The sequence below is a fragment of the Cygnus olor genome, chromosome 1, assembly GCF_009769625.2.
Source record: "Cygnus olor isolate bCygOlo1 chromosome 1, bCygOlo1.pri.v2, whole genome shotgun sequence".
NCBI classification, from domain to species: Eukaryota; Metazoa; Chordata; class Aves; order Anseriformes; family Anatidae; genus Cygnus; species Cygnus olor.
This window is the reverse complement of record NC_049169.1, coordinates 54,572,214-54,590,529: the sequence shown is the minus strand read 5'-3', so window position 1 is coordinate 54,590,529 and position 18,316 is coordinate 54,572,214. Positions and strand designations below refer to the sequence as shown.

Here is an 18,316-nt window from a genome sequence, read left to right as displayed (position 1 = left end):
AGAAACAGGACCAAATGTGCCAAAGGCTCTTTTTGGGCACACACAAAGATCTTTCTGGAGATCTCAGCGGCACGAGCTTGTTTCCATGGAGCATCACCTGTTCCACCTGCTCCTGTCTCCTCCCTGATGCTGGGGCTGCGTGGGGCAACTGGGGCAAAGTGGGGCACGAGCTCCCTCCCCGGGCTGCAGTGCTGTGGGGAGAGGTACAAGTAATGGAAATTGAAATGCAAATTCTTCTTCTGAGTGGAGAAAAGGCCCCCATAAATCAGGAGTGACAGGAACACAAAGACACCATCAGGATGCATTTGCACAATCAGGGAATGTTTCATATATCAGAGAGAACCAAGGCACAGCCTCCGCTCCTGAAATAAACCAAACCCATTTTTTTTTTCTCATCAGTGAAGCAGTCTCTAAAATTCCCTGTTTGAAGAGCAACAGAAAACAGAAAGGAGATTCGAGTTAAATTTTACTCAGATGTGGCATGTTTTCCTAATCCCGACAGGAAAACATTTGTCTTAAAGGGTCAGTGGAAAAACAAACAATCCCTCCCTTTCCCCACATCTAGAAACACAAGGATCTGCTTTTTTTTTTTTTAAATCTAGATTTGATCATCTGCAAATAAACAATACCACAGCTGAAAGCTTTCATAAATGACCCTTCATAACATGATTGTGTAGACTAGAAACAGCAGCCTCATGGCAAAGAGAGCAGCAATGCTTGAACAGAGATCCTACCCACAGGACGCCAGCACAAGGAGCCTGGCAGCATAGAAAGCATTTTCCTGGGCTTGAAACTATATCCACAACTAAACATTTCTCCAGCCTGTTCGTACGGCTAGGCCAGCCAAAGGTGCTGCTAGAAAGAGATTAAGTTTTAATCTGAAATCAGAAGTGGCAGAGCTGAGGGAATGAATTGGGACTTGCACGCCCTACCCTGGATTTTAGCGTGCTCTTCATCATGCTGCCACAAGCACCAAATCCATCCAGCTTTCAGTCTGTAGCAACTGATAAACACCCCGTGTCTCGGTATCTTCCATGTTAGAGTTGAGAAAGGTCTTTCAGGCTTACCAACTGGCTTCCCTACTATGTAGCATGTGCTGGATGTTTCTCTACTCTCATTTAACAATTCCTAAGGAGCCCAGCTCCCATAGGTGTGAGATCTTTATCCCAAGCCTACTACAAGGCAGGTTTTTGTGCAGACATCAGTCTGTGTTCGGTCTCAAAACCGGGTCAAGGGAGTCCAAAGCTATCTCTGCATTGCAGAAAATGTGATTTATGTATGTGCAAGTAATCTAGTAGATTGACTGTAATAAATTTTGAGCTCTTCTCTTGACTGCAGCTGTGTGGTCTTGTCCCATACACAGCACTGGTTAAGGGACTACACTGGCAGGACTGAGGCCGTTGCCATCTCCTGCTCTCCTGGAGGTTTTCCCCCAGCAGGAAGGGGTGAGCAGGATGTGTGCCTCCACTGCAGCAGTCTGCAGGCTGTGCATCGAGATACATAACGTGTTAGAGAGCTCTGATGGCTGACAGGGTTACAGGCTATTGCTTCTCAGATACAAAGATATGGCCCTTCTTTTGAAAGCCATTGCGTGGTAAGCACTAGAAATGTCCTGGTTTATACTTCTTCAGGCTGAGCCACCATCCTGTGCTATTTGGCTGTAGAAAGGGGATTAGACAGATGAGATTTATTGATGTGATTTGGGATGGATTAAAGTTTGCAATTGAGTTATACAGGTTCTCTGTTAATACAGGTTCTCTGTTAATAAAATGCTTCCATCACACCACCACATGCTCCGATGCACATTAGAAATCATCTGCATGAAGAAGGGTTTGGGGAATTCTGATTTTTTTTTTTTTCCTGCAGCTGTTTTTCCAACCCTGCCAGGGTCAGGTGTGTAATTTGCCATCAGCCATGCTCTACTGGAAAGATCCATCAGCTTTTCTAAAAGATGACCCACCATGTCTTCTCCAATGCTAAACTGCTCTATTACTTCAGTGTTTTTGAACAATTTCAGAACTAGAGGGTAACCAAGAGCAATGGTAGAAGGTGGGAGGCTCCTTTCCATGGGAGGGCAATGCTCTCTCCAGTGACTGGGTACCAACCTGGCTGGGTTCCCTAGGAATGTATTGTTTCATGGGTTCCTGCTCCGTGTCTCACCAGTCTTCTGGTGGAAGTATCTGTGGGGACGTTGATGTGAACTGAGAAACAAAAGAATCCAGTTAACTGGCATAAAGTAGTCACAGAGCTTGGAAGATAGATCCAGCCTTCCCCACAGCCCCCTTCCCTCAAAACAAACATTTTCGTACTCATCCGTGCTGCTCCTGCTTTACATATCATGAAACAAAATGTTTCTAAGTGCAGATACCCAGAATTACCTCTAGCTATTAGTGCCATTAGGGTTAGAGGTGTGGTGGCCAACAACGGGACCCTGAAAGGGGAGCTGGAAATGGGTGTGTAGCCACACCTCAAATTGTGAAGGGCTTTCCCTGTGTTTGGGAACATTCACTGCCTCTGTGCTGGAGGCTGAAAGGCAGTTGCTTTACCCAGGACCTTGTCTGTGAAGTCTGTGTGGGTTTGCTGACTTCAGTGGTTGGACCTTGGTGGTCATTGGTGGTGGTAGGCATAGAGGAAGATGTTAAAGAGTCACAGCAGTTCCTTCTGCAGAGTTTAGGGTTTCAGTGTAAGGAGAGAAAGGGAATAATGAGCTCCTTTATTGCCCTCCCCTCTTTTTAAAAAATTAATCAGAAAAACTAGGGGAATTCTCAGGCATGGGAAGAAAAAGCCTTCTTGAGAGGGATAGTGTCCAAATAGATATGACTAGCTTAAAATAGAAGAGTTTGACCATTTTCAAAAAACACTTGCATCAAACATGTCTTCAAAAAGCCTGGTTATGCTGGGTAAGGAAATAAAACACTAGACAAACCATCAAAATCTTTGAAAGTATGTACCTCCCCCATGTCAGCCCAGTATCAGTCCCATGCCTGTGGCCTATATCCTTGTGTATGTTACGTACACATAGGCATACATCCTTTGGAAAGCTGTCACGCAGCAGCCTATAACGGGGCCAACGCAAGTCTATCATTTCTTTTTTATGCACCTTCAGACAAAACCCTGAAAGGCAGCATCCAGGAAGCTGAAAGGAGGAGTGTGAGATGTGTGACTGCTGATGGGGGAGGAAGGGATCAGGCACGGGTGTGTGGGGAGGCTTCATGGAAACAGCTTTAAAGCGCGGGGAGAGAGAGAGAGGAGAAGCAAAGAGCTTAGTACATGACAGTGCAGCTCTGCGTGATGACTGTCACTTGGAAATTTATGGCTCAGTGAGGCTGAAAAGTACATTTGAAGGGTCACTAGAACTAATTACATTGGAGAAATGAAGTTGGGCTTAGACAAAAAAAAAAATAAATTATAATAAGGGTCACCAGGCACAAAATATTGGTGAAAACGTGTGACTTTTCCTCCTTTGTGATTTGCAATTTTGACCCTCTTCCCCAGTCGTGATGGCAGGTGGGTGGGAAGGGTGCAGGGCAAGAGAGAGGCGAGGGAAGCCTTATCAGCCTGGCGCAGCGCGTGGGGGCTTGGGCGCGTGGCTGACACCAGGGCTGGCACAAAGCGTCCGCCTGCCTGGCCAGGCTCCCCTGCCCCTTGGGGACACGGGACCTCGGCCACCTGGCTCTTGGCTGGCAATTTGTCATCCTTCCCGATGGTGGAGGGACAGGCTGTTCTTTCTGGGTTAGTGATGGGAGCTCGTTTGTGCTCGTTTTTAGAGATTTACTGCAGGTCCTCGCCGGCTGGCTCTTCCAGCCGTGTCTTTAATATCCTTACCTAAGCTCTGGTTTCTCTTTTTCTTCTGCTCACTCTCCTAAATCACATGAAAGCTTTTTAAACAGCAAACCTACGGCACATTGTGGAGGGGCAAGTGCCTCCCCATCAGACCCCTGCCATATGGATGGGCACAGCGACCTCTCTTCCAGAAAATGGGTGGTGCCAGAGGGGTTTTCTCCTCTCTTTGCTCATAGCAAGAGGTGCTATGTCAGGACCCTGCCGTCTCTTTCTCCCTGATAAGTGGTGACTGCAGCCAACAGAGGGAAAATGTTTTGGTCCTATACCTGACTTAGGCCAAAGTAGGTGTCCTTCCTGCTCAGTACAGCATCCCATAGGAACAGACATGGGAAACAAAGAACATGCTGGCAGCAAAATGGACGGATGCTTGAGGCTCTGGTCACAGCAATAATTTCTCATCCCTCAGGCCTCTTTCTGCCTCCTGGCTCCCGAAGAAAACCATTACCTTCTGCATTTTTCTCACGTCTCTTGTCAAGTCCTGTCATCGCTGAGTAAGCTGAGGTAGGACAGACCAAGGGCTGTGGTCTACCACTCTTTGGAGAAACACATGCAGGTAGTCAGCGTAGTATTAGATGTGCAATCAGAGGAAGAGACTCTTTTTCATCTGACTCCCATGCTCATTTTCCTCTCCAGAGCTCCCATCAAGGTCAGCATCACCTTGTTGGCAGTGAAGATGAGGATGCACTTGGTACCACCACTTTGCAACTGCTCTCCCAGCCAAGTAGCATTCTGGGTTTGAGAGATTTCAGCTTGTGCAGGAGCACAGACAACAACTGGTTTGGATTTGATAGTTCTTACGTTGGCTGCATAAGCTGAGTGGACGTGTTGTGCAAAATGGGCTATGGGGAAAGGAGATAATTCTGTTGTCTGCCACGCAGACAGCTGGATGTGTGATGACCACGAGACCCGTAAGATAATTTGCCAACTGGATATAAGGGTGTCAAATCCCATGAGGCACATAAGTATGTTAGAGACAGCTGTGAAGGAGACTATGGTCATGCTACATTTTAGTATAAATGATACAAGATTCTGCAGGAAAGAACTAGGAGTAGATTATTAGCAAGAAAGCTTAAAGCTAAAGCTTCTGTGGTTGCATTTTCCAATACACTGCTAGCTTCACGTTCGATCACATCTAGACAGGAAGAATTACTCTCAGATGAATGAAAAGATTGTGCAGAAAAGACCTGAGCTTTGCTAGTCGCTGCTAAACCTTTTTGGAAAGGGATACACTGCATATAAGGGGTAGAAGAATAAATTTGCAGCAGGTGATGGGTCTGAGAGCTACAGGTATCCTGGGTCTGGTAGTAGCTGCTGTGTTATCTCAGAGAACAGCATAGAAAGCTACTGCTCCTGATGGACCCTTGGCAGGGCTGCAGTGGGCATAAAGCAGCTGTCCCAATGTATGGAGAATGAATTTATCACATATAACAGGTCACTGGCACCCACCTGGCTTCCACTGTCTTGGCTTGCTGAGCTGAGCATGTTATCAGTAATTTGAGGTCTCCCTTTAAAGTCCAAGCAGTATGATTTTTGTTGGTAATCTTTTGATCTAGGGGATTTCAGAGGTGAAATGTCCACGCTATGGGGCAGTCTTACCTGTGATGGGCCTTTGAAGGCTGCCTGTGACCCCACTTCAGCCCTGTCTTCTGGGGCAGTAGCTGAATTTTTTACTTTGTTCAGCAGCATTTTGCCATGTCCCAGCTAAACAGTCATTTTTGTGCCATCTTTATAGTGAAGTCACTCTATCATTACAAGAGAAAGGAAAGTAGATTGCTGGAAATGAGGTGGTTAAGTGGGCAGTGCACATGCAGTGCATGTACAGAGGTGGAGGGAGGAATATGAGGGTAACTGACTAGGAGAGGAGGCGATGAAACCTGCATGGGACAAAGGAAACACAAGTGGTCCTTCAGCGCTAAGTAATTAACATGCCAGAAGATGGATGGCTGTAAAACAGTGAAAAGTAATCTAATAGAGCGTCAGCTCCTGCAGTGTCACACAAAAATGGGGATGGTGGTTAAAAATAAAAACCCAGCAACAATAGGCTCATAGGAAGGTCTCTGAAAAGAGAAAGGGATATACTTGGCATGGCTGGAAAGCGTGGGGTAAAGAGCTAGGGTGTAACTAGTATGTCCAAAATGAAACGATGCACATCCACAGTTTCAGACTGGGAACTGTACAGGAAAAATGTTAGGCTGTAAATAAGAGGAGGAGGCATATATTTCCAGAGGCTGTCAAAAACTTGAGAATAAATAGTGTGTGAAGTTGAATCTATATGAAAGGAAATAGGTCACAGGAATCTGAATGTGGTAATAGCAATGTACTACTAGTCCTAAATCTGAAGAGAAGTGATGAATACAACAGGCAGAAAGACATCAGAGAGGTAGCCGAAATACACTGTGCTGCTGATGGAGATTCCAGTTAGCTGGTCCTGTTGGCATCGTGCTGCCATAGGAACCGCCTTTTTTGGAGCTGTTCCTTCTGCAGTCAAACGTGTTGATAATTAGTGCTTACGTAGCACATTTTTATTGCAGGGACCTGGAGCGTGCTTGGAAGGTAGCTAATACTTTTGGCAGATGGAAAAAAAAAAGGTTAGATGCATGAGAATTAGTTGGAATTTGGTGTTACATTATCATAAATATAGGCTGAATTTGGTCCTGAGATTCCAACGAGAGTATCAGCAGAAGATGGAGGTGGAGAGCACGTCTTCTGGCTCCAGCCTGTCTGTGCACCATGCACTTGAACAGCCAGAGACCTCTCTGAAAGGGTGAAGGGAAACATACTTCCACGGTAATTTAAATGCAAGTGGAACTTGGAGATTTTTTTCCTCGTTGTTTGCAAGAAATATTTATGGGACAATGCTTCTCCCCATGGGTACCACCCTTATCAAATGCAGTTATAGATGAGATGGAGAACAATCTTAGGTCAAAGACACTGGAGAACTAATTGGGAGACTCTTGCTTGGTTCCCAGCTGTGCCCCCTGTCTCCTATCTGCCCCAGGGCAAATCTGCTCATTTCTCTGTGCTGTGGCTTCTTGTGTGCAACGCTGAGATCGTAATGCATCGCTCGCCTGTCCTGTTCGGTTAGATTAAAAACTTCTTTGGAGAAGGCAGCGTGTTTTACCGCATGTTTATGTAACATTTTGCGTAATTTGTATTTGATCTCAGCTCCTGTCATCTAAGATACGTGGAGATAGCTCATAAATAATACTAATAATATTTTAATATTGATAATGCTTAGCGCATTCACGGCATTTAACCCCCCCCTAAAACAGCACTCAATACTGTCGGCATCACGGTGATCAAGCATGAGTCATATTGGCTCCTTTCCCTGGCATGGTGCTATCTGTCAGCTAGCCAGAAAGCTGAGGGGTTTAGTGAATACGTACTGGGTGTCAAGAACTGCTGAATTTTAATGCAATCCGGGGCAGTGACTTGCTGTGCAATCTCTGGCTAATGTTTTTGCTGATACGGGACTCTGATCTTTGGCTATCCAACTTGAGGCGGTGGGAGACTGGCTTGGAGCATCACTGTACTTTTTGGCCGTGTTAGAAATGACAAGTATTACATGCTCGTGAAAATCAGGCTCTAGGAAGCTAATGTATTAGAGAATCCTCATCTCAGGCTCCTTTGGAAAAACCTGCTCCTTTCCTGCTTGCTTTCTCATCAGTAACACAGGGAAAGTATTTCAGTAACTTAAGAGAGGTGGTCATGGAAATTAGCAAAAGTTTATGTAGCGTTTTGAAGGAAACAAGAAGCTGAAGTAACGAGCATCTCCCCCACCTCACAAGTACCTCTGTTACACGTACACATGAGGAGCCTCCTTTTTGGGAGGCCATCCACAGCCTGTTTGCCTCCTCGAGGAGGTGCCAGCAGCTGCTGTGAGCCGGCTGGAGCTCCGAGCCTCCAGTTATCTGCTGAGGCAGATTGGCTTACTTGTTTGCAATCAGTCCTTCCTCCAGGCACGTGTCCTGCAGGCTGTCAGTGCCAGTTCTTCCAGTGTACCCTCTGGGAACCAGGGCAAAGGGCCCTGGGATGCATCCAGATACAAGTCTTCAGAAAAATAAAAAGGAAAATAGTGAGGGGTAAAAAAAAAAAAAAAAAAAACACATTCAAAGCGGAGGGGATGGCATCCTGAAACCTTGAAAATAATTAGTTTTAGTTAATTACAGCCAAAAAATTAACTCATTGAAACAAACTGGAGCTCATACCCAGCTCTTTTTGTTACTGCTCTGCATTTTGCTTAGACCGTATGCAATTTCTTCTGAGTGACCTTACTGAGCACTCCCTACACTTCTGAATTAATCTTTATTTACTTTGCTGCAAAGCTTTCTGTCACCACATGACTTTCTTTTCTGTACTGAAGCACTACTCAGAAAAGCCTGCTAAGCTAAGCACCAAGCACATGATTTCGTGATGCTATATGCACTGAAAGCATTGCCTAGATGGGAGAAAGGCAAAGTGACTTTATCCCATCTTGCTGCCTCTCTAATTCAGGACTGCTAGCAGAGTCAGAGTACCCTCTAACATCAGATAGCCTTGAAAACTGGCTGCCTGGAGGAACAAGGTGCTCATTTCTGCGTCCTTCAAGTGATGTGCTGGAGTACAGCATGCTGCCCTGGCACCTGCAAAGAGTAGAGCCCCCCCTTTTAAACTGTGAAAAGGTCTATAAACCATCCTTTGTGCTTTTATTGTCTTTCCCACACTCCTGCATAGTGAGAGGGCCTTTTACCAAAGTGCTCTGAACTCCTTTCAGATGGTACTTATAGTGTGTGCCTGTGAGTTCAGCTTGGACCCATGTGACCTTTGCCAGACACGGGTGGGAAGTTGCACAGAGTGGGAGAATAAATCTGCAACATCTGAAAAGAAGGATGGACTAGAAAGATAGCAGAGTGATGAACAGAGACCAGTGCAAGAACAAGGAGCAAGAACAGAAAGAGAGCAAGTGCTTGGGTTTGTCCTATCTCCACGCCTTCAGTGTTTGTGAGGTTCCTTATTCTTGTTTTCCTCTCCAGGGAAACAGCTTTGTAGTCAAAGACAGGTATTTCTATCATCCCTTTGGAATTGCTGTAAAGTAATGGCATGGGGGAAATCCACAACTGCTCAAAAGCTACACCCAGGACCCATTCCTGTCTGTGAGCTTCCATTTCAGGACGTTTGTTGAACTACCTACCTTGTGCACCACGGACCATTTCCCAAGGCCCCCTGAGCCTAAAACCCATAGTAAGAGGAAAAACGCCCCACCTGGTAAAACACCAGAAAGGAAGCTGAGACCTCCCTTTACTGGGAATGGGAAAGACGTGTGAGAAATGGAAGGAACTGACCACGCGACCCTTTGCTTTAGACTCTGCTCAACACTGTGCAGCCAACTCCTTCCACCCTTAACTTGCATTCTCATTTTACCATTTTGCTTTCATGAGATACTAGGCTGCTCATCTGGTGGGCTTGAGGGGCACAATGTGGTCTCAACAAAATCAGCAGGAGGCAGAGGTTGGTATGCTGTAAAAGGTCCCGTAAAATGTTCTGGTGTATCCTTACGGGCTTGCATATCTTCCAGAATCTGGCACTCTGCTCCTGGTTCCTGAAGAAACATTTATTCCTTCATTAATTTATTTTCACTCCAAACATTTAAGTTTCCATTAGTGTGGGGGAAGGAGAGCTCTGGAAAGCAAAAGAGAAGACAGTGACAGGGGAAAAAGGAAAAAAAAACAACAAAAACACACACAACAAAGTAAAACAGAAAACATTGGGAGCAGTAGGGAGAGAAAGAGAATGTATTCATTTTTTTAAATTTTATTTTTTTATTTATTTGTTTTGCTTTCTCTGCCCTCCTGAATCCATCATCACTAGTTCTTTCCTTCTCCCTGTCTTGAATTATACTCACATAGACACTGCTGTCATAGTGTTATGTTTATCTGGTGGATATGTCTAGTGGTCCCACCAAAGGTAAAGACCCTATTCAGACCCGTTGCTATACAGAGGCCAAAGAAGGGACTGCAGTACTGCCAAACACATCAGGACTCTTACATTGGTTTGAAAGGTGCTGGGGAAGACTTACATGACTTGGGGTGGCGTTTCTGGGAGGCAGGCCAACAAAGCACAGAAATGAAGGAGGAGGAGTTTGGGTTTGTTTGCAAAGCACTTCATGTTTTTACACTTTGGAAGGAACTTTCTGCCAAATAAGCGCAAATACATCCAGATTAAATCAGATAAAATGCTGACAAAAAAAAAAACAACAACCAAACAAAAAAAACCAACATGCCATGTGTCTGGCTCTGGTTTGATAGAAGTGACTCCACCAGTCTCTCCTTCTTGTTTCCTCACTTCCCAGGGTCATGCATGATGAGGGCTCGTGTTTCAGAGCATTCAGATACCCAGTTCAAATTCAGATTTTGTAACTCTGGAGCACATCGTTAATTCAAATCATTCTTGGACTGCAAAAGCCTCCATGCCTTGGCCTGCCCTTATCACAAATTGAGGTCCTCTCCATCCGAGTGCAAAAATAAAGACCAACTCTTTTAAGGTGCCTACTTTGCCACTGATAGCAGTGGTGAATTGACTCCACAGAGTGAAATCTTAATAAGCAGTAAGAGCTTTAAGGTTTGGATCCCAGTCTGTGTTTAAGGGAGCTTCCTCTGGTGGTCCTTCCCTGCTGTGACACCCCTGCAGATCCAGCTGCAGCAGGAAGAAGCTGCTGAACCTTCTATTAGGAGCTTTTGGAGCAAAATTCTTTCAACTGTCTTTTACTATAATAACGTTCCAAGCTGCAGTCATATTACCTCATGCTGTGACCTTGTTGATGCTCCTAATGTGAAGCCAGGTCAGATTTTGGATGGAGATCTCCTAAGGCAGAGCCAGAATGCTGCAGGAGGCACCATTTGGGGGTCAGCAGGAGGTGCGATTTCTCGAGTCAGTCCTGAACTGATCCCACAGCATGGTGGAGTATCGCTTTGCTGGCGAAAAGACCTGCAACTGCAGTCCCAGCTATCTAAGGATATTAAAAAGCTCTTTCTCCAGGAACAGTCATTACCTCTAATACCCTGCTCAAGTTTAAATTTGGGTAATTACTTTCTTCTGACCTAAAAAAAGATCCTTGGGTGTTGTTTTTTTGTTTTGTTTTTATTGTTTTCCCATATGCTACGTTTTTTTTTCATGCTTCCTATAGTAGCTTCCTATAGTAAACAGCTTTGTAGGAATGTTACACACCGTTAAACAGATGCTCTTTTGCACCCTAAGGGCTAGATGCAATTCGGAGGTGGGTCGTTATCAGTAGAGAAGCTCTAGGGTCCAGCTGCTACAGGCAGGATGTAATCATTAATAGTAGGGGTGTAGCAACATTGAAGAAGCAGCATGGTATTTGTGAGGTATTTGAATAATTATAATAATGAATAATAAATCTCATCTGTACACCTCGTCTGAAGAAAACAACAGGTTGATTTAGAAGACCAACTTATATCCATAAGGTTGTTGTGACAGCCAGCCAGATTTTTTGGTGCAACTCACTCTAGGTCTAGGAACAATGGGTTCTCCTGTGCTTGCTGTGGTAGAGCATTGTAAACAAGTCTTGCTTTCTCTCTGCAGTCTCCCATTTAATTAGTGGCCCTCTGTGGCCTGTGGTGGCCTTATGGTAGGTCAGAGCTCGCCCTTTGCCTTCCTGTTCCTGGAATATCTGAAGATTTGTCTCGTTGTGTTAATACCTCTGTCTATTTGCTCTTCAGATTCCACCTTACCCCTTAATCTCAATTGTATATTTTTCCTGTCAGAGGTTAAATTTCTTTCTATTAGTTTTGGTTTTGCGAGACTTGAGAGTTTAATGGACACAATTAGCTGGTCTGAATAAATCATTACGGAAGGAGTTTTAAGAAATGAGAAATTTGCTCCATTTTGTTTCTGTAATGGGGGGGAAAAAAAGCCATCTGCAGTGTATTCACAGTGGATATAATATGGTGAATGAGATACAACCAGCTTAGTTCTCATTAGTCTTTAAGCTAGCTCTGAATTTGAGCTGTGCAGCCAGAAGCCTGTGCAGCCTGCTACAGGGACCCCTTTTCTGAGCGATCCTGGGAAGTCAGACTGATCAGAGAGGTTCACCCACGGTACTTCCTTTTGCAGGTGTTTATCTAACTTAATGTGGGTGCGACCGAGCTTTTTCCTCTTCTGATAAATCTGTTTTTGGTGGAAACTCCCTTCCAAGGAGCAGAAACATGGAAGTATTTGCCAGGTATTTAAAATCTCTCCATCTCCTCCCTCTTCTGTGCTCCATTGCCCTGCCTCCAAGGAACACCATCACAGGTTGTGTAAGTCTTCCCTAGTGCCTCTCAAATCAACATTACAATCCTGCTGTGTTTGGCAGTACTGCAGTCCTTTCCTTGGCATCAATATTGCAAAAGATTTGAAGACCTCAATGATGCATATGTCAGATGCTCCTCTTTCATGAGAAGAATGTATATATGACGATGTGATACATACAAGTGTGTATACATACAAGAGATTACATTGATATCTGAAGACCTAGAGCATGTCAACCTTGAGGATTTGCAGAAAAGCCTTTATAACTTGTCTTTAGTGGCTTGGCTGCCATGAAATCCCAGCATTTGGTATTGGCATTTAATTTCCGATTGACTCAGAACTCAAAAAGTGAGAGTTCTAAGGTCAAAAACCCACAACCTTTTTTCTGTAATGTTGAAACATTTCTCTGTGCTAAAAAAAAAAAAAAAAAAAAAAGGCAGAAGAAATGTTTCAGCCTTTCCAAAATAGATTTTTTAAAGCTTTTTGTTCTGAGAAGTGTTTTGATTGTTTTGATCTAGTTGAACACAAACACATTTTGAGATGTATTTTCCTTTGAATGTAACATCTGATGTTCACTCAACTCCTTCTACTGGGTTAGGTTAGCAGATCGAGGCTGAAGTGAAAGAACCATGTTGCTTCTGTTGGCTTGTTTCGTAGAGAAAAGACCACAAAATTCCAAAACATCAGCATAAAATGAGGAGAAAAAAAAAAAGGAAGTGCTGATAAGAAAAAAGTGGGAGAGAGAAAAAAATGAGACCCACCTATGAGGGTATCTGCAAAAGCCAATAGCACTGAAGGAGCGAAAATGAGAACTTCTTTCCCCAGAGCTACTTGTCTCTCTGACCTTCGCAACACAAATCATTCCTTCCATTATAAATGAAATATTAACTGTCATGTAGCAGTTACAGCATCCTACTGGCTTCTTGCAGGAGGGTCACAAAGCAGTAGTGGAAAACAGGGAAGAAACACAGTGCTGTCCTTACAGAGTTTGTTTCAAAAGGAGAGAAAGAAAGTGCAATCATCACAAATGGGAATGACAGGGTGCAGCTGTCTACCTGGTGGAAAGTGTGGTTAGAAAAGAGGGAGGTGGGAAGGATCCTAAAGGGGAGGCAGAGAAAGGAGGAGTGATCATGGAAATGTGATGTCTCATCTCAGGGCGACCATAGGATATGCGCACTTGGTGACAGCTCAGAGGTGGGAGGCCACAAGAAGTTGTGTGCATGGTTGTCCAGTGTTTGGCTGGGAAGCATCGTGTGGGGCTCCATCTTTCCATCTATGTTTTTTTTGCTGGTGATACTTGCTGCTGCTACTTCAGTCATTGAATTTCACTGCTGCAGCAGGCCCTGCTCTCTGTTTTGGGGCAGGAGCAGGGGTTACCATAACCATTCACACTGTAGAGCTAATTTCTTCCTCCTGTTGTAAGCCCTTTGTAGCCAAGGCATTTTTACTGCAGGTTGAATGGGCCCAAGATGTTCAAGGCATCTCTAGGAATGGGTATAATCAGAGATTATAGTCAAAGCAACTCTAGGAATGGGTATAATCAGAGATAGCAGCAAGGCAGACTGAGGGAAAGTCACACATGTAAAGCTTATGTATTTTCTGTGCTGTTAGGAGCACCAGCAGCTGGGTTTGGTGTACTCTTAGTCTCCAGGTGAAGATGAAGGAGGGAAAGGAGAGAGGAGCCCAGAGTACTGCTTTGTTTTGCTTTGTTCTTGTATTTTTGTCAGCGAGAAGAAGCAGAGATTGAGGCTGATCCCAAGAACACTAAGTAGCGCCCAGTTTTCCCATGCACAAGCTAATTACAGCTCTGATGCAGAGATACCTCGCTTCTGCTGTTTGTCACTTAGTAATCGAGCCCGAGGGCTTTGCCTGCATCTCATCACCTGTTTCTAGCATCATCTTGCATTACGCATAGTCATGTTATCAAGCACTACGGCAACGTGTCCAGGTCCCAGAAACACCTGTAGATCTCCTTAATTGTCCTGCAACTTGTGGCTTTCAGCTAAGGCTCCGTCTCAGACGGTTTAGGGTGGTTCTCCCCTGGTGTGTGCTGGTGATGGATGTCCCTCTTGAGTCTCTACCCATCCCTGCTGGAGAACATGGTGGAGGGTCAATGGATATGTGGTGTCTGCCTCTGGCCACCACCTGGATGGGCCGCACTCAGGCTGTGTAATTAGACACCTTGAACTTCGGAAGAAGTTAATTAGGAATGAAACTTCTGACCGTATGATGCATATTGCGAAGATGGGCTTTGTCAGCAGCTGAAATTAATTACAGGCTCAGGCACAGGGAAAAGCGGGGCGGGGGAATGCTGTGGGGAGGGGGAGGCCTCATCGTCGAAAGGAAGCTGATGAACCTGGCTGCAGGCTGTTGCCGTGGTGACGGAAGGCCATGATGGTGTTTGACAGCGGTGACACATGGAAGGCCGCAGGTACCTCTAATTACCCGCTCCGCCGACCCAAGCTGGCAGCAACCCCTCCTGACTCGGGGCAGGAGATGCTCTGCTTTTCTCCTCGTGCTTTCTTCCTCTCCGCTGCAGCTGGGACCTGCCTTTTCGGGGGCCCCTGCCTGCTCTGAAAGGAAAACCATGTGGTGGCAGGAGGAAGGCTTTTCCTAATGTCGCTTTAATCGCCCAGGAGCCGCCAGCGATTCAGCAGCATCCTCAGGAAGCCTGGACGAGGCTGGCAAACTTTCAGAGAGCTGTTATCTGAAAGACAGGGGAGGAGAAACTGAGTGCAGCCAGCCTCACATTTTTGAGAAAGAAGATTCAGGGCCTCCTGCACCTGGCCCAAATTGCTGGGTTTTGGGGTGTGCTTGCTGTGGCTGGCTGGGCCTTGAGTTTCAGGGTCTCACCAGCTGTCTGCAGGTGCCTCGCCAGGGTCTGTGTGGCCCTGGGGGCTGCTGCAGGGGGAGCGAGAGGAGAAAAGTTACCACAGGAGCATCCTGGCCACCCATATGATGCCACTGCCGAAGCACACACAAAAGCACAGATATTTGCAAAATAAACCCCTGACTTCAAGCCCTGAACTCCCTGAGGCTGGTGGTGATTGGAGAGTACTCCCTGCTATCAGGTCTCTCATGTCATGTTTTCTGGTCGTTTCCTAAAAAAAAAAACAACCTTCTAGCTTTTAAAGCGATTTCTGCTCTTTGTTTTCTATGTATTTATTTCAGCCAGGACTACTCTGAGTGCTGATGGGGATAACACATGCCTGGGGGATTAAAGATGACAGCTGGATTGTGCTCAGTGGTGCCCAGTGACAGGACAAAAGGTGATGGGCATAGACTGAAGCATGGGAAATCCCATGTAAGCAAACACTGCATAAGTAGTCAAAGGCTGAGGCAGGCTGCCCAGAGAGGTTCTAGTGTCTCCATCTCTAGAGATATTGAAACGCAACTGGACATGACTCTGAGCAATCTGCTGTAATCAACCCTCCTTTAAGTAGGGGGATTGGACAAGATCACCATAGGAAGTCCCTTCCAGCATCAGCCCTTCTGTGGCTCTGTGATTCTGAGAGATGGCACAAAACAGTTGTTGGAAAGTCCAGAAGAGAACTGTAGTCATGCTTGAAAGGTCTGGGAGAGGTAATGGAAACCTCTCCAAGTGCTTTCCTGGGCTTTGAATTGGGTCATTATACAAATACACAGGAGACAGAAAGGTGGGAAATTGAAATTGTGTTGTATAGACCTCAGGGGATAAACATTTTACTCAGTCCCTTTTGGTATGTTTCTCTCCAAAACCAAAAAGGCGTCTGTTTCTGAAGCCCATTGTGAGGGTAGGCTCTATGTACTTACTTCATAGACTGCTTGGGATTAACTTTGTCAGGGAGAGTGATAACACGTTCTTGAAATCACCTCGTAGCATGATTGGCACAGTAGAGCTGGTTCCCTGTTCTTGTCTGATTTTGCAACTGAAGGTAGCTCACTGAAAACCAGGTGGGGGAGAAGAGAAAGAATTAATAATATTCTAGATCAGATTATGTGGGTTAGTCATGAATCACTGTCAGAGAACAAGCAAGGAAAAGTTGCTCAGAACAAACCATGGATTTTGAGTGTCTTTCAGAAGTGACCAGAGATACAGGCCACAGTTTTGGATTTGGTTCTGTGAGGAGTGAAAACGGGTGCACTTAGTGAGTTGTATTTTTAATAGACAATTTCTCAGCTCTGTTAGTTTAAATTAAGAAAAAAAATGAAACAAAACTTTGAAAATGGAAACTGAGCAGGGATGCTTGTGAGGCGTGTTAAATTACACAAGTGATGTTTCTGCCAGAGGTTGGAGGTCTATTCTCATTAGATCTACATCGCTGCTTTGCAATGCCAATACTGGAAAGAAATCACAGAAATGTGTGCCCAATTTTAGAGTTAAAACACTGTAAATGAGTCCTTGGATAAGTGAGAATTGGGTCCTAAGCCTCCTTCATTTGAAAGAGTGGGATGGTGAAAACGAGGCAGATAGAGGCTGTGAAGGGCTCAGAAAAGGTTGCTCAACTACACCATTTTTACCCTCTGTTGTAACATATAAGTGAAGTGGCACTTGATGAAATTAAAAGGCAACAAATTAAGTATAATAGGAGGAAACACTTTTTAATGTAAAGTATAATTAGCCAATGTAGCTTACAGCTGCCAACTATTATTGAAGCAGATATTTTAGAAAGATTCTCAACAAAGGATTCAAATGAATAAGCAAAGCATCTGCAGGGACACCACTATAGCTGAGAAAACAATTATAAGGGCTATCAATCCTCATGCTTTAGGGCAGAAACAGATCACCATCTGGGGTCAGAAATGCAATTTCCCCCCATGGTTACTGAATAACTTAATTAGGCACATGGTGAAGTTTTATCCTGCATGGGTCACTGCTGGAAGCAGAATAACAGATTAGATGGACCATTGACCTGTTCCAATATGGCAACTCTTTATCTTCACTCCTCACTTCTCAGAAGTGAAGAGGGAGGCTTCTAGCCTTATACTGTACCCCCTTCCCAGAAGGGCTGTAATCGCTGGGCTCATGCAGAGACCCAGCTGTCCGTTTCATTCGATATAGCCTTTCACCAGATCTCAGAGATTTCTGCTGCCTCTGAGTTTTGTGGCACCATAGAAAGTCTTTTCCCACTGTATTTGTAAGATTTGTAAGTCAACAAGAGAGGAGTCAGTGTGTGTTTAATTATGGCAACAATTTGACTTGTCTAAGTACCTTAGGGCTCTGAGCTGCCTGTACGTTCACTTTTTCAGAAGAGTTTTGGCTTAACCAAACAGTGGAGAAGTGAGGAACTGAGGGAGAAAAACATAAGAATGTAATATATCAGCTTCCCAGCAGTTATTTCCCTTCATCCTCCTATTTTGACATCCCAAGTCTAGATCAAACTTACCTCGGCTGTGATACTTTTGCAGAAGTTTTCCTTGACTCTTTTCCACCTGGTTTGAATGTGTCAGCATGATGGTGATTTTGCTAAACTGCGTTACCCTGGGGATGTACCAGCCATGTGAGGATATGGACTGCCTGTCTGACAGGTGTAAAATCTTGCAGGTAAGCAGACTTCCTTCCTGTCACGATGGTGCATCAGTACAAGTCATAACATTTCACACATATTTTCCTTCAGTGTGCAGTCAACACCTTACCAAAAGGTTGGTGAGAACACCCCAGCCAGCAAATTAGTAAAGTGGCAAGAACTTGCTTTGAGGAGGAGGTAAATGGGGTGAGAGAAAGATAATTAATGAAGTCTATATGTGACCAGGCAGTACGGAATAGTTGCTAACCTGATTCTGTGCATAAGACAGTTTTTCCCGACACGGGCAGCTACAAGATACATAGCTCAGGGAGAAATAACTGTGGTTATGGCACCCAGACAGGAGGGAATAGCAACCCCCAATGCATTTGCTACTCTGTTGAGGAGCAAGAGTACTACCGAGTCCACAGGTAACGTGGCACTCAAGGTGCCCACGAGGAGAACAAAGAACAGGCACGCTAAGAGGGGCCATTGGTACCTCCTAGGTGGCCAGGAATGTCTGTGTGTCCCTAGCTGGTCTTGGATCTGCTGGTTCTGAGCCAACACCTTCTTTCAAGTCCATGTAAGGAGGCCCTGAGTCTACATCAATTATTTCATCCATGGAGAAAAAATAGAGCCCCTTCTTGCTTGCTTTAGAAGCAGGTAGCTGTGGTGCCAGTGCTGAGTGGAAAAAGCTTGTCCAG

General features: G+C 45.0%; 1 protein-coding gene across 6 annotated transcripts in view; it reads left to right on the top strand.

Moving 5' to 3' along the window:
- The window catches only part of CACNA1I (calcium voltage-gated channel subunit alpha1 I), a 149,539-nt gene that overhangs the window by 46,994 nt on the left and 84,229 nt on the right, over window positions 1-18,316 (top strand). For 4 of the 6 annotated variants that reach the window (XM_040559040.1, XM_040559051.1, XM_040559019.1 and 1 more), the window contains exons 2-3: window positions 11,953-12,061; window positions 17,518-17,653. In XM_040559040.1, the coding sequence (XP_040414974.1) occupies window positions 17,561-17,653 (93 nt within the window). In that variant the 5' untranslated portion in view covers window positions 11,953-12,061; window positions 17,518-17,560. Of the gene's footprint in view, window positions 1-11,952; window positions 12,062-15,254; window positions 15,434-17,517; window positions 17,654-18,316 lie in introns of those variants that run through there. The other 2 variants (XM_040559029.1, XM_040559022.1) reach the window with 2 other exon arrangements.